This window comes from Trachurus japonicus, chromosome 20, assembly GCF_045865225.1.
Source record: "Trachurus japonicus isolate A0001 chromosome 20, Traja_1.0".
Classification (NCBI taxonomy): Eukaryota; Metazoa; Chordata; class Actinopteri; order Carangiformes; family Carangidae; genus Trachurus; species Trachurus japonicus.
In genome coordinates this window covers 23,782,034-23,798,002 of record NC_140926.1, presented here as the reverse complement: position 1 = coordinate 23,798,002, position 15,969 = coordinate 23,782,034, and the positions used below count along the sequence as shown (strand labels likewise).

General features: G+C 40.7%; 1 protein-coding gene across 1 annotated transcript in view; it reads left to right on the top strand.

Annotated features, from left to right (window-relative positions):
• LOC146966958 (melanoma receptor tyrosine-protein kinase-like) overlaps nt 1-13,652 on the top strand; it is a 69,282-nt gene extending 55,630 nt beyond the window's left edge. Inside the window, exons 17-27 of the mRNA XM_085763565.1 lie at nt 638-782; nt 901-1,023; nt 1,124-1,222; nt 2,391-2,576; nt 4,243-4,398; nt 4,632-4,707; nt 6,252-6,398; nt 6,512-6,609; nt 8,220-8,363; nt 9,139-9,232; nt 10,957-13,652. Of these exons, the coding sequence (XP_085619691.1) occupies nt 638-782; nt 901-1,023; nt 1,124-1,222; nt 2,391-2,576; nt 4,243-4,398; nt 4,632-4,707; nt 6,252-6,398; nt 6,512-6,609; nt 8,220-8,363; nt 9,139-9,232; nt 10,957-11,291 (1,603 nt within the window). The 3' untranslated portion in view covers nt 11,292-13,652. The remainder of the gene's footprint in view (nt 1-637; nt 783-900; nt 1,024-1,123; nt 1,223-2,390; nt 2,577-4,242; nt 4,399-4,631; nt 4,708-6,251; nt 6,399-6,511; nt 6,610-8,219; nt 8,364-9,138; nt 9,233-10,956) is intronic.
• Nucleotides 13,653-15,969: the final 2,317 nt, after the last annotated feature.

The following is a 15,969-nucleotide window of genomic DNA, read 5'->3' as shown; positions in this document are numbered from 1 at the left end:
TGCTAACAGAGGGTAGATCCAAAGGAGTTCTGCCATAGAACATTCGACTTAATGGGTGTCAATCTGAACTCTTGTTCAACTTAATTTTCAATTTAAACTGAATTGTGCAATTTGTGTTGAATTTCAGTGGAAGTACAGGTTCATCTCTATAAATTAGAATATTATGGAAAAGTTTATTTATGTCATTAATTGAATTCAGAAGTGAAACTAATACATTATATTTATCCATTATAGACAGAATTTAACATATAATGTCTTTATTTCATTTATTTTAATTGTAATTATTATGGCTTACATTTAAAGAAGACCAAAAATTCTAAATCTCAAAACAATTGAATATTACAAGACCAATTTAAAAAAGCATTTATGGAAATATTGTCCTTCTGAAAAGTATGTCCATCTATATGCACTCAATGGGGCTATTTGACGTGAAATACTGGAAAAGGACTTTTCTATGATGTTCTAATTTATTGAGATGCACCTGTAAATACGAATTCTGAATTCAATGTAAATAACTCATTGACAAACTTAATGAATGAATAATTGCTAGACGATAATGTGAGACAACTTCTACAGATTATTCTGTTGTATATCTCATCTAAAACACAACCATCCTGTGCTGTGTGTGGTCTCACAGCGTTGCCACCCACTCCACGCTGGCGGCGGGCGTGGTCGGAGGGCTCCTGGTCGCCGTAATCGTGTCTTTGGTCATCTTTGTGTTGCTACGGCGACAACGAATCAGGAGGAAGAGGACGATGCGGCGACTGCTGCAGGAGCGAGAGGTGGGAGAGGCCGGTGTTCATTTCCATCACAATCACTGTGACCAATAATTAATAAGTCAGATGATATAGTGTATACATATCTATTGAAAGTGGTGTGTTTGGTTGTGTGTGGTCTCAGCTGGTGGAGCCGTTGACTCCCAGCGGTGAAGCTCCCAACCAGGCGCTGCTGAGGATCCTAAAGGAGACAGAGTTTAAGAAGATCAGGGTGCTGGGCTCCGGGGCCTTTGGAACCGTCTACAAGGTAAAACTAACATCACCGGCTGCTGTTTGGAGCTGATTGGGAAAGAATGAAGGTGAAGATTCAGGTCTGTGTGATTTTGTGTGTGTGTGTGTGTGTTTAGGGCCTGTGGATCCCTGAAGGAGAGAACGTGAAGATCCCAGTCGCCATCAAAGTTCTCAGGGAGGCCACATCACCTAAAGCCAACCAAGAAATCCTAGATGTGAGACTCTTCTTTTTGGTTTTCTTTCTAAGATTCTTCCCTTCTTCATTAGGGTCCGACCGGCTAAACTGCCAGGACACTATTGTATTGTAGGAAATCATACTTCCCATGGGTGTTATTTACTTCTTTCTTCTTCTTCCCATGGGTGAAAACTCACCAAACTTTGCACAAAGGTCCAGTCCCATGTCAGATTACCTCAGCTGTAAACTCAAGACAATAGTCCTGATGGTGGCGCTACAGCAAGCGTCTAAAGTTCAAAACTTTGAACATTCATAACAAATCAACCATACGTGCTACAGGTTCGTCAAACTGTAGCTTCAATATTGAAGAAACTTTTGTACATTTAAACCTATTAAAAATTATAAAGTCCATCACTATGTTTTTTTTCCTTCTTAAACCTATCTCCTCCCACAATTCTTCCTCAATTGACACCAAACTTGCTAGAGAGCATCTTCAGACTGTCCTACACAGATTTTGCACCTACAGTGCATCAAAATGTTTGAGTGTAAACGCTACTGTAAACATATACCTGCAAATTCTTGATTTTTTCTCTCATGTTAACAATTGGAGTCAATGCAAGAATGGCATTTAAACATCAATTATTCACTTATGGATTCACTTACTGAATTGCCACTTGCCAAATAGCTCAGGGCGATAGACAATGGTCTTTGGTTCCAGAAGTTGTGGGTTCAAACCTCAACTGGTGCAAAATGAACATTATAATGTCATCTGTCTTAACTTCCTATTCTCCTGTTTGTTGCTCAGAAATTTTGCCACAAATAGCCCGGACTCGAGCCATTACAGCATAATTTGTTTCTATTTTCGTTGCTTCTTCACTGATTTGTGCTCGAAATAACTATTACTTTAGTATTTGTTGCCTTTTATATTTTTTGTATTATATCAAGTCCCCCACTTTCACATGCCTCCACCCTCCATCTAATTCAGTTTGGATATTTTGAGATTTATGGATAAATTCCCAGTTTCACTTCTCAAAGTAGAAAAGACTTAAATCAAGTCATTTGAAAGGTCAAGTTATTAAATTGAGTGAAATTCAAGGGGGTGAAAGAATTAGATTACTGTACAAGAGCCGAGACAAGCAGGGCATCCTTCAGTGAAATTTTGCGGATGCTTCAGATACTAATATATTTGTGTGTGTGTGTGTGGATAGGAGGCTTATGTAATGGCGAGCGTGGATCACCCTCACGTGTGTCGACTGCTGGGAATCTGCCTGACGTCCTCGGTCCAGCTGGTCACTCAGCTGATGCCGTACGGCTGCCTGCTGGACTATGTCCGACACCACAGGGACCACATCGGGGCCCAGTGGCTGCTCAACTGGTGTGTCCAGATCGCCAAGGTGAGCCGAAATAATTTTTTTTTTTTTTTTTTTTAAAGGTATAATATGTAGGAATTCCCCCCATCTAGCGGTGCGGTTGCATATCTGAACGTATTCTTGATGTTGCATTCACGTGAAATCGGGCAGACGTCAGACAGACAACAGACGCTGCATGTAACAGGATAAACAAGCGCCTATGTAAACAAGTGGTCCACTAGCACGAGGCAAAACAATACAGGCGTGACGTTTTACCGTCTTTCTCTCGTCCAGTAAAATGACATCCGGTTGGTTTGCCGACGGCCGTCTGCCTGACTGCACCTGAATGCAACATCAGTGCCTCCGTCCTTCCTCACACTACACAGTGGTGACAGTTTTAACAGGCCGAGCCCACAGCTCCGCTGAGTTTCCGTGGTTACCTACGGTCACGCTGCCACTCAACGTAAAAAATGGCGATGCAACATGGCCGCCTCGGTTCGGTGCGTCGCCCACTTATGTATTTGTAACGACTTGTAACAACTCATTCTAAGGTACCAGAAAGCTTTCATTTGTATGAGGGTGTGATTCCACTTCAGTTAAATACAAGACATATTTGATTTTTGCTGATAAAAAGCCAAATAAGTTACATACTGGGGCTTTAAGCCTCTCTCCCAGAATCTGAGTGGAAACCATCAGAGTAAATCTAAAACAAAGCAGCAGCCCCTCCGCTCATGTACCAGTTTAGAGGAAAATCTTCCTCCGTCTCCACCTGAGGCTCCGGCTCTGTCTGCAGCTCACTCTAAAGCCTGCTGAGGCCTATTAGCCTGAAAACAACAGTGTGTGTGTGTGTGTGTGTTGAGAGAGTGTTAATCTGTTCAACTCTGTTTTAAATCTCGTTTGGATCTTTAAGTGCTGGGAAAATCTCAAACAACAAGGTCATGAGCACTGTGTGTCTGGGGGTGGATTATGTTCAGAACCCCCCCCCCCCACACACACACGCACTGTCAGGACATCTACAACATCTAGCCCTCCCTCAGTGAGTGATTGCTGTGTGGAGGAGAGAGAGGAGCCGGGCTTTGAACTTTTTTTAATGTTTTGCACAAATATTTCTGTCACTTTTCACATCAACACTAGAGCTAAACACTATTAAAGTGGAACACATTACCAATTCACATTAGAAACTGCACAAGCATACATTTCTTCAAGAAACAAATAATTCATTTTTATTGGCCCAGCTGAGCAATGCATAACTACACCACTACATATCATCACTTTTCTTAATTGTTTTATGATGTTCTTCACATTATTGTAAATCTTATGTTTTATGTTGAATGTTTGTCTCTAGGAGAACCACTTGACAAGCCCCTAGGGGTTTTTTTGGATTCTCCTGCACATTTGTTGTATCTATTCTATATATTGTATATCTTTTGTTGTTGTTCTACTCTTTTATCATGCTGTTTTATACAGTACAGTGTCTCATGTGCTAATAAATAAATAAATAAATAAAATAAAATAAAAGTCATGGTGACACTCAAGTGGGCTGAACTTGTCTCGCTCGCCAGACCCTCCTCCAGAGAAGAAGGGCTGATCAAACACAGATCAATCAAAGACCATGGGAGATCAAACAGTATTAATGGATCAATCAATAAAAACATGAACAAGACATGTGTTTCTCCACGCCTAAAGAGTGTGTGTGTGTGTGTGTGTGCAGGGGATGAGCTACCTGGAGGATCGTCACCTGGTGCATCGAGACCTGGCGGCGAGGAACGTCCTGGTGAAAACTCCCAACCACGTCAAGATCACAGACTTTGGCCTGGCCAAGCTGCTGACTGCTGACGAGAAGGAGTACCACGCCGACGGAGGGAAGGTGTGTGTGTGTTCTTCCAAAACTCCACACAAATGAAGAAGAAAGTGAGAGGTTTATTGTGAGGTTCAGAGCACCTGTTTGTCCTGGACTCAGAGAAGAAGCTGTTGATCTTGTCCACCTTTCCACCTAGATTTAGTGCTAATTATAATCACATTTCCAGATGTTTTATTTCTGTCCACCACACAGTAAGGTGAGGTTATCTCTCCCTCCCTCCCTGTCTGTGCTCTCTGTAGGTTCCCATTAAGTGGATGGCCTTGGAGTCGATCCTCCAGTGGACTTACACACATCAGAGTGACGTGTGGAGCTACGGTGAGTCAGAGTCTACCTGCCCCCAGTGGTCTTGTTGCCACCTGGTGGCAATAACTGAGTCTGTGTGTTGTGTCTCACATCTGCCTGAGCACAGGCAGCTAAAGTCTCCAGGTAAAGACATGTTGGAGTTCATCTGTCTCAGCTATATATACACTGTTGATGAATAAAGTTTTATAAAGTGGAGGTAAAATATTTTTTTTGCCTCTTCTCATGAAATTATTCTTGATAGATAAAGTCTGTCTTCTCAAAATTTTATTGATTAATCTCCTCCAAACATCAATGTGACCATATTATACCTTTGCAAATTGTGTATTCAGGATTAAAGGGATATTTCAAAATTTTTGGCAAATTGGTCCATTGCCATAATCCTTATAGTTTTAGGAGTAGGTTCATTAACCTTTAATTGTCGGTGCAAGCTATTTTTAGAACAGCAGAGCAGAGCTGCGAGCTGCTCAGAGCTGCGCTATGGAGTCTATTGAGATTTATTGGTTTCCCTCATCGAACTCATCAAATACACAATCCAACGTTCTGTTATTATCTCATAGTGTGGTAAATGTGCAGGTCACAACTTGTCCACCAGAGCGTTTTGGAGTTGTTGGATTGTGTATTTGATGAGTTTGATGAGAGAAACCAAGAAATCCCATGAGCCTCCGTAACGTAGCTCTGAGCAGCTTGCGGCTCTGCTCCACCGTTCTAAAAATAGCTTGCACCAACAATTAAAGGTAACAAACCTACTGCTATGACTATAGGGATTATGGCAATGGGCCAATTTGTTAAAATGTTGAACTATCCCTTTAAGACATCATGGCATGCTGTCCACAAGCATTAACTGGTTTCACCTGGTAACTGGGACTGAGTATGTAAAGGTGATTGCTGATGTGTATAAAAAAGAATAAAAAAGAGGAATGTGTCTGAAAACAAAATGATTCCAACTTTATGGGCAACAGTGTGTACGCACTGTGGGCTACAGTATATAAATAACTGAGACAGATGAACTATGAGTGTCATCTGTAACTGATCCAATCATCTGACATTCAGATTCACTTTGTTGGGGTTTTGCAGATCAGGCAGATTTCATCTCAATCTAATAACTGGCTCAATCACATCAGGTTTTCTCTACATAGTTATCATGGAAAAAAGAGTCAACAATAACAGTGTTTTCACAATATGAAAGATTTAAAAATGCTACTATGATGTTTTCTTGGCACAAATTAGACTTAAATATGGGTGTAGGGAGAGTCTGTGCAACAACAGAGAGAAATAACAATTATTAAGTGAGAACAGATCTGATAGACACATATCTGCTATCACTAAAGGTTCATATGTGTGTTATGCACAATATTTCATTTGTAAATATTGGGTTATGGTCCAGTACCAGAACACCACAAGATGAAGTCTTTGTTTCGAAAGGTGCCTAAAAGATGACTGTCTTCTGAACGGTTTTGTCTTGGACTTATGTTGACATACTTCCACCAGCCTGAGTCAGCTTTACTGTAACAGCAGCTGGTGTGTGTGTGTGTGTGTGTGTGTTTGTCTGTCTCCAGGTGTGACTGTCTGGGAGCTGATGACGTTCGGCTCCAAACCGTACGACGGCATCCCGGCCAGTGAGATCGCCTCGGTGCTGGAGAGAGGAGACCGGCTGCCTCAGCCCCCAATCTGCACCATCGACGTCTATATGATCATGGTCAAATGTAAGAGAATTACAGTCAAATTATTACAAGTCTTTGTGTGAAAATGTGATAAACATTGATGAAAATCTGTCCAACAGTCGTCTGGATAATTCACATTCTCTCCCTCTGTTCAGGTTGGATGATCGAGCCGTCCAGTCGTCCCCGGTTCAGAGAGCTGATTGGAGAGTTCACTAAAATGGCCAGAGACCCATCCAGATACCTGGTCATACAGGTAAACAAGTGTTTATTAAAGGGATAAACCAACATTTATTTTTTTCGTCTCTTTCCTCAGTCCCGAGTCCATGACAAGCAGATAGACACCATCTTTTTGACTGTGCGTGCAGTAACAAGGGAGATATGTCGCCCATAATTAGCTTAGCTCAAACGCTGGAAGTGTATAGGTAGTGTTAGCCTGCCTCCTACCCGAAACGAAATCAGCAGTCAGAAGCTGATTTCATTTTAGCTCTAAACTCTGTAAATATATCACATTATCAACATTTCAAACATTTTTAGGCGAGAAAGTAGCCGTTTAGATCAGCAGTGTGTGGTTAATTTGTCTAAATACCAGCTGTTTACAATTTTGTTCGGACAAATTCGGCGCTACTCAAGCTAGCCGTTGTGACCAACGCACTTCTGGTTACTTTAACAAAATAAAACACCCGTTGCCCTTTACATACAGAAAACCCTGACGATAGAATTTGTGCTTTTACTTTGAAGCTAACCTACCCTCGATGTAGCTAGCTTGAACCAAAATAAACTGTCTTTGCTTGAACCCTCCGTTTTGACCGATCTCGTCCCGTTACCGGCATCTGACCGCTCAAGATGCCTTACCGGAGAGTTTTGTCAGCTCTGAGACGAAGATTTCTGTTTAGAGTTGCTGAAGAGTTTCTCTGATGACTTAGGTGGAGGCAGGCTAACACTACCACACTTCCAGCGTTTGAGCTAAGCTAATTATGGGCGATACGGGCGATCTTGTTACTGCACGCACAGTCGAAAGGATGGTGTCTATCTGCTTGTCATAGACTTGGGAGTGGAGCAAGAAACGAAAAAAAAAATGTTGGTGTATCCCTTTAAAGCTTACTGTTGTAGTCAAGACCACCTAACCTGATATTGAGTCAAGACCAAGACCAAACCAATGCGGGACCATTTTCAAGACCAGTACTGTATTCAGTACCAGTGCTCATAATATTCATGTGACTTTATATTTACATTATTCCTCAGCTAAAAAAGAAAAGATAATGTTATGTAAAGTCCTTACCATATTTACAGTAATTGAAACAGAGTTTGGATTGAACAGAAGAACACAGCACAGAACCTGCTGAAGTCTCTCACTCTGTACACTGATGCAACCAAGTTTTCAGATGGTTACACAAGCAGATACTTTAGTAGAACAATTTTATTAACTTAAAGTTATTGAATTACATTACAGAAACCAAAATGAGCAAGAGATGGAGAGACATTTGTGGTTAAAAAAAAAAGATGTCACTGCAGCTGTGGTCTTGACTGGTCTTGAGAAAAAATCCAGAGTCCAGCTCGACCGAGACCAAGACAAGACCAAGACCTTGAAGATGTGGTCTCAAGACCAAGACTGGTCTCCAGTACTACAACATTAAAGCTGTCAGTCTTGTTCATCAAGTGAATTCATGAGATCTTTAATTATATCTGACAGAAAATGTTCTTATATTTCCAACCAAACCGGTGCTGTTACCACAGATACATTTGTGGCTTTTTGTGAATTTGTGAACCTATCTAAGCCAACAGTAAAACACTTGAACTGCACCAGAAGAACTCTTTTTCTACCTACAAGTTTGAAAGTCTGACCAGAATGTGCTCTGACCTCAGGGCGACCTCCCCAGTCCGTCAGACAGCAGGTTCTACTCTCGCCTGCTGAGCTCAGACGACACTGAGGGCGTGGTCGACTTTGAAGAATACCTGCTACCTTATAAAGGACTGAGTAACCATGACAGCCATCCCTGCAGTGCCACGGTACACACACACACATGCACACATTTCACATGCACACATTTCACATACACTCATAGCTTTGTGTGACCTGACTTCAGAACAGTTGTCTAATGCACACTGCATTAGACAACTGATTCTCAACCAGGGCTACTCGGACCCTTTTCGTGATACTTGGTGTAATTGCAAGAGGTACTTACTATAAAATAATAAAATATCATTTGATGAAATATCAATGATAAAATATCATTTTACTGAGTGACCTTTACAGACATTTATCATTTTACTAAAATAGTGAATGGAGCCATCATTATTGTCTAAACTGCAGAAACTAGGCATTTTTCCCAATTGGTCATATTTTAATAATGAACCACATCTTGATGGTTTGGATTCACTCATTTATCTTGTTAAATTTAGTGCATTATGCTGTTACTACAAACTCAACATTTCCTGTGTTCTTTTCAAATTTTGAGCCCCCCTGTTTCAGTCAACAGTCCATTCATTTCTTAATTGGGCTTTTATTGTGAAATATTGCACAGGAAGATGGTGTACAACTTTGAAATAGCATATTTGCCTTTTGGAATCCTTAATAAATATGCATTGATAGAATTAAAAAGGCTATTCTGTCAAATTGGTTTGGGACTCGCTTGCCCCCCCACCTCACACCTGGGTAGTGGTGGGGTGGGATTACAAAAAATGATGCAAGGGGTCCAGTGCTCTGAAAAGCAAATGCATCCTGCGGTGAGTACTGTACGGCCCCTCCTTGTGTTACTGTTTGTTTCTATCATGTTCCTTTCAGAACGGTTATCCAGTCAGAGAGAACAGCATCGCTCACCGATACATCACCGACCCAACTCACAACTCCCTGGACAGAGAGGAGTTCACCAGCCATGGTACTGTACACGTCTGTTCACCAAACCTCATTCAAATTCATCATCATAATAAAAAACAATGGGCCTCATTCACAAACCAACCAACAAATTTGTTCAAGAGCACTTACACACATTTGAGAGCTGACACTTGTGCTAAATAACTGATTGTTTTCTTCTGTTCTGCAGTTGTATAATATCATATGGTTTGAATTAGAATAGTTTTCTTATCATTTATGATGTTTTTGATCATTATTGTAATTATTTTACAAAGCATTAGGCTCTCTTGAAAAACAGTATAGACACTTAATTCACTTTAATTATGTTTATTGGGAATCACCGTGGCATCTGACTGATCATATGAAGATATGATGATATTTATGAGGGTGCGGTCACTCTGATAATAACCTGATGTGCTGGTCCAGCTCAGATCAGTCTGGACCAGCCCGTCCCCCTCCAGTGCATCTCTCTTCTTTGTTTGCAAATACGTTTTTTAACCACAGGTTTGAGATCAAACCATTTCTTCTCCAGATACAACATTGAGTCAATGACAGCATCCCAGGCATCTTTTTTTTTGTTACTTTGCATCCACTGTCGATGCTACTAAATATAACAGCTATTCTTGTTCACTTCCTGCAGCAGTTCCTCCACTTCAGCACTAGTAAAGTTCTTTTTACGTTTGAAGTCTGGTGCTCCCTCTGCAGAGCATTTTAACTTTCTTTCTCACTTGGCCTTCTCTGCTCAGTGTCTGTTGTTTCTGTGTGCACACGGCCCTGCAGTCTCATGCCCTTTTACAGACATTGATGGGGCAGTTACCTGCTAATTCTATGTTAGGATCACTTGGCACGCGCTCTCAACTTACGAGAAGATGGTATTCATCAATGTAGGAACACAGCTGTGAACAGTTCTGCGTGCATGAATCTGACGTAGAGTTTTCTTGAGAAATTTCTTCACAACTTTAAAGGGACATTGTGTAACTTTTCCTGTTATCTAATCACGAAAATTGATTATTTCTTTCAAAAGTCTGTTTTTCATTAATCAGTAATCCCCCCCATCAACAAACTGAAGTGTTCCTTTCAGCTCTGAATTAGCCGTTCATATCATTCATATCTCCATGGAGCGGGTAAGCTCGGTGCTGCTGCCATGTGGTGTCTCCATGTTTTTACGTTCAGTGGCAGCGTGACGGTAGGAAACCACGGAAACTCAGCGGAGACACCGGAGCTGTCAGCTCAGGTGGAGGTGGCGTCTGTGAAAAGTCACCGTGGTAACGCAGTGAGGAGGAATGGAGCCTTACACTGATGCTGCATTCACCTGCAGTCGGGCAGACGGCCGTCGCTAGCAAACCAGATGTCATTTTAGTCACAGAAGTCCAGAGAAAGCCGGTAAAACGTGGGTCAGGTTAACAATACCACATCGCCATGACAACATATTGTCACGTGTATTGTTTTGCCTCGTGCTGACGGACCACTTGTTTACATAGAGGCTTGTTTATGCCGTTACGTGCAGCGGCTGTTGTCCGTCTGCCGTCTGCCCAATTTCATGTGAATGCAGCATGAAAAATACGATTGAGTTGCGTGCGATATACAACCGCAAAGCTAGATGGGAGTAATTCTTACACAATGTACCTTTAAGAAAATCATTTTATTGGTGAATGAGGCCCATGAACTGTAAATAAAAGTCTAGGAAAGGAAAGTGAGATAAATGTTCAGGCAGTGACTGAATGATCAAATGTTTTTCTTGTCCTCCAGAATACATGAACCAGAGCCTGAGTGAAACCAGCCACGGCAGCAGACTGTCTGAGGTTTTGAATCCCAACTACGAGGACCTGAGCCTGAGCTGGGGCGCTGCCTCGCTGAAGGCCTCAAGAGCTCCAGAGGGACCAGAATACCTGAACACGGCCCAGAACTCACTTCCCCTGCCCACCAGTGACAGCCTGGACAACCCAGACTACCAGGCGGACTTCCTGCCCCAGGCCACCACCACCACCACCACGTCTCTAACCAGCAACGGTGTGTTTCTCCCGGCGGCGGAGAACCTGGAGTACCTGGGTCTGGGTGCTGCGCTACACGCACCTGTACGCTAGAGGGCAGCCACGGTCAGACACTGCAGACTGAAGCTGTGGCCTCTTTGATTCAGGCTGCTGACAGTATTTAATTGAGATTTTTTTTTTTTTTTACTTTAATTTGTTCAGGAAACACTGACTCATCACATTCTGCTCAGTCTGCAGCCGAATCTGCGCGCCCTGTGTTCGGAATCACCAAGCGGACGTCTCTGTCAACTTTTAAGTGACTGCATGGACTTGTTTGACAGGTGGAGATGCCGTGGAAACCAAACAGAAACACATAATGTTCTTCACAGCAGTTCACCATGGACTGAACCCATCTGAGCTGCTCCAGGATCAGACGTCAGTGGCTCAGCAAGAGGCACAAAAAGCACATAACAATCAGTCGTCCACTTCATCCTTCCTCTGCATCCTTCCCTCGTTAGTTTGTGCATGATTTAGTTTGTTGATACTGAAATAGGAGCACAACGGAAATAAAATCTGGACTTTTTTAAAGCAATGAACTCAGGGTTCCCACACGTCCTGGAAAACCTGGAAAAAAGTTGACAAATTTTCCAGTCATGGAAAACACATGGAAATTGAGAAAAATAGTCAAATGTCTTCTCTGATGAAGGACAGATAGATAATGACAGAGAACTGTTGTAGGTGTGGTTTAAAAACAAAAACAACATGTTTTTGCGTTGTTCTATGATAAAATTGTCTTAATTTCTAAGCATGTAAGATATTATGTCATAGATAAGTTGGAGCCATAGACTGCACATCTTTAAATCAGACTTCTGGGAGAGAGAATGATAGAGAGTTATCCCTCTCTCTCATAGAAACAAAGTGGTTAAATGTACAGAATAAGCTACAACTGTTGAAAATACTTCTCCAAAGCATGAATGGGACGGAGGATGTGTTGGCGTGATGTCTGTCATACTGTAGCAGCTGAAAATGTCCTGGAAAAGTGCTGGAAAATGATTTCAAGAAAAGAGTGGGAACCCTGGAACTGTTTAAAATGTTTTTCCTTGCAACAAGAAGTTTCGATTTAGAAGGAAAGGAGCAGAGCTGCTCCATCAGGTACAGCAGCGCCCCCAGCTGGTGGTGTGGAGGCTCTGCAGAAATTCATTCAGAGAAAGAAAAGTAGATATTTTTAAATCTCTGTTACAGCATCATATTACAAGTGAAAGTGTTAAGTGTGTATAATCAGTATTTAAACAAGCTGCAACACTATGATGCAGTTGTAAGCAACAGTAAGGACATGTTTAAGTATTTATTCAAATGAATGTAGACATGTATATTATTCTAGCTGTGTTTGATTCAACTGTCTGTTTATACAGCAGCTTCTGTCTGTGGGTGTTAGTCCTGCTTACAGCTACATTACAGTGGATGAGCCTGTATTTTCATATTGGTTATACATGCTGAATGTCTTTCAGGTTGAATCAGACCAACACATCTCTTTATCTTTTAAATTAAGAAATGAGCCAATCAGATGTTTAGCAATGTTTTTGATTGACAAGTCCACGTGTACATAAACTGTAGAGGAAGGAGGAACGTTTCCATCCACCGACCGGAGACCGTGTGGAAGGAAGAGAGGTGTACAAAATGTGTCCTTGTGTTCATGTTGTCATGTGAATGAATAACATGCTGTTGTTTTTAATGTTACCACCTAAACCAAGAGAGGAGGTTTTGTGGACTTTTTAAAAAATAATTAGGTCAGTGGAAACCTTCTGTTCTCATAACTCTTTTTTTTTTTTTTTTTACCACATACCTTGATGTGAATGAGCCAAACCCTGCTTTACTGTTGCTGGACACCGTCCACTATTCCTGCTTGTTACTGTTTGTCACTGCTGTAAAAGGAGATGTACAGAAGCTGAGGTAGGCTGCTGATTATTCTAATCTCATTATCTCAAGATAACAAATCAGTTTACACACTGTATGTTCCGTTGTGTGATGAGCGATGAGCGGTCAGAGGGAAGCTCAACACAAAATGATGAGCAGATGTGTCATCAACACCAAAGAGCAGGAATGTTGATTAAAAACTAACAAGACAAGTCTCATCATCAGTGCAGATTATGAAATGATGAGCATGATCCTGAGGCAGCAGTTGGTTTCTTCTGGTCTTGATCTTAGGAGAAGAACAAGCACAGACCTGGTTTTCTTGAGATAATGGGTTTTAATCCTAATGTCGACTCAGTGAGTCTAAAGTCTAAATAATCTACGTCCACACTCAGCTTCTGTAGGAATGACACTGAGGAGTCACACTGAATGTAAATGTTGTTATTGTGTAGCATTTTAGCTTTTAACTGTCAACATTAAATGTGAATGAGTTGTTTACAGGGTACAGTTGACCTCCCGACATTCTGATGGATACACATTAAAGTTGTAGTTTCACTTTCACTGTTGGATTTTGGATGTAGAGAATCTAATTCTTTAAAGCGTCCCTTTTCTTTTCTCAACATGTGGCTGAGAACAAGCAGAGAGTTAATGTCTGTCTGCTCATGTTGATCTGTCAGCTGAAGATGCCTTAACTGACCTCTGCATAATGTGACTCAACACTTCAACACATATGTGATCCACACAGATAAATGTTTGAGGTAAGTCCTGTTGAACACTGCTCTGTCTTTGACTGGAAAGATAGCTCACTGTAAAAACTGGTAACCCTTTAATTTACAGGCCGCTCATTATGTGATAATGTCAAAAGCAATTGCATCATAATGTCAAGAAATAGCCTAGAAATAACGATTGATTGCAAGGACTTGGTGGAGAAAAATTCTCGCCTTTCCAAAAAAAATTGAAAGCAAATGTGGAAAAAGCATGTGTAAGCTTTTGCCTTAATGAAAAACATGACATTATGAAATTGAGTGTTATTTCTAGGGTACTTCTTGACTTTACTACGCAATTAATTGTTATTATTTTGCTATTTCTTGACATTATCACGTAATTATCACAATTAATGGCCTGTAAATTAAAGGGTTACCTAAAAATTTAATTAGAAACGGTGTAAAAAAAACAACAAAAAAACAGATTAGAACACAGATCACATCTAATTAGAGAACACAGCTGTTTAGAGCTCATTTGACCTGCAGTGATTCCAGCTGGTTCCAGCAGGGGGCAGCATAACGGCTCCTATGAACTCACCAGCTACTTCATCAGGAACACCTGTTGAACTGCTAGTTAAGGCAAACATCCAATAGGCCAATCACAAGGCAGCAACTCAGTTCATTTAGCTATTTAGATGTGTTGAAGACAATCTGCTGTTCAAGCTGAGTATCAGAATGGAGAAGACAGGTAATTTAAGTGACTTCTAACATCATGTTGTGGTTGTTGGTGCTGAGCTGTTCAGAGTTCTGAGTATTTCAGAACTGCTCTCCTGGGATTTTTATTACACATAAACATCTTAAAGTTTTACAGAGATTGGTCAGAAACAGAGAAAACATCCAATGAGCTGTATAGCTCTCTGGGCCAAGAGGCCTTGTTGATGCCAGAGTGGGCTGAGTTGATACAAATGCATCAGTAAATAAAATAACCCCTTGTTAGAACCAAGAGGAGCATCTCTGAGGTCTCAGCGCATCAAACCTCAAAACTGAACAACAGATGTCTTATTTCCTGTTTCCCTGCCTCCATATGACCACACCACAGAACTCCTTCAGCTCCTGCACCATGACAAGGTTTTTTTTCCCCTGCACATAACACACTTTCTCTTACTTCCACCATGCAATATCCTGTACTCTATTTAAATACTTTGCCTTGATGTAAAGATCAGTAAAGCTCACAGCCTTACCATCACTGACACTGAAACTGATCTTTAAAGATCAGCGCAGCTGCACTAAATATCTTACTGTCTAGCTACTACATCTTTATGTTTTGAAAAACTAAACTAATCTTGGACTTTGCTTCTATTTGTTTTGAGGTCAGAACAAACCCAATGTGACTTGCATTTTTTTTTTAATTTTTTTTTTTACAAAGGCAGCTCACAGTAAACCCAGCACAAGATTTGTTGAAGTTTAGAGTTTGGTCTTTTTTTTCTCCATTTCAGCATATTGTGCAGCCATTACACCAAAAATTGTTTTCACTGGTGGTTGAGAAACTTGTGTGTCCTTCAATCTAGACTTTGTCAAGCTTTATATATTATCAAACAAAGCTGACACTTCCCCTGTTATTTAGAAATGTGGGAAATTAAATACAGTACAAGACAGAGTTGATGTAGCATCAGCAGCTGTTTCCTGACTTTGCTGAATCTCTCTCACACTATCAAAAGAAATGCAAAGAAAACTTTATTTATCCTATGGTGCATCTCAATAAATCATGGACAAGTTTATTTATGTCAGTGATTCAATTCAAAAAGTGAAACTAATACATTATACAGATCCATTACACACAGAATGAAACATTTAATGAAAACCTATAATTCAGTATCTCAAAAAAATGTGAATATTACAAAAGACCATTAAAAAAATGATTCCATAATTTATTGAGATGCACCTTTACTCTCCTTCATTATTGACCTTAACCAGTTCTTACAGTATGTGATTTTAAATGATTGTTTGGAGTAATTGCCACTTTAAAGAAGAATCATAGTTCTGTTGACAAATCATGTTTTTATTTCTCCCATATGTAACACACTGCAATAATCATATGGCAAAAGTACAGAACTGAGATATAATTGAAAATAAATGTAAATAAACGTAGTATAATCTGTAATGACACACTGGCTAAA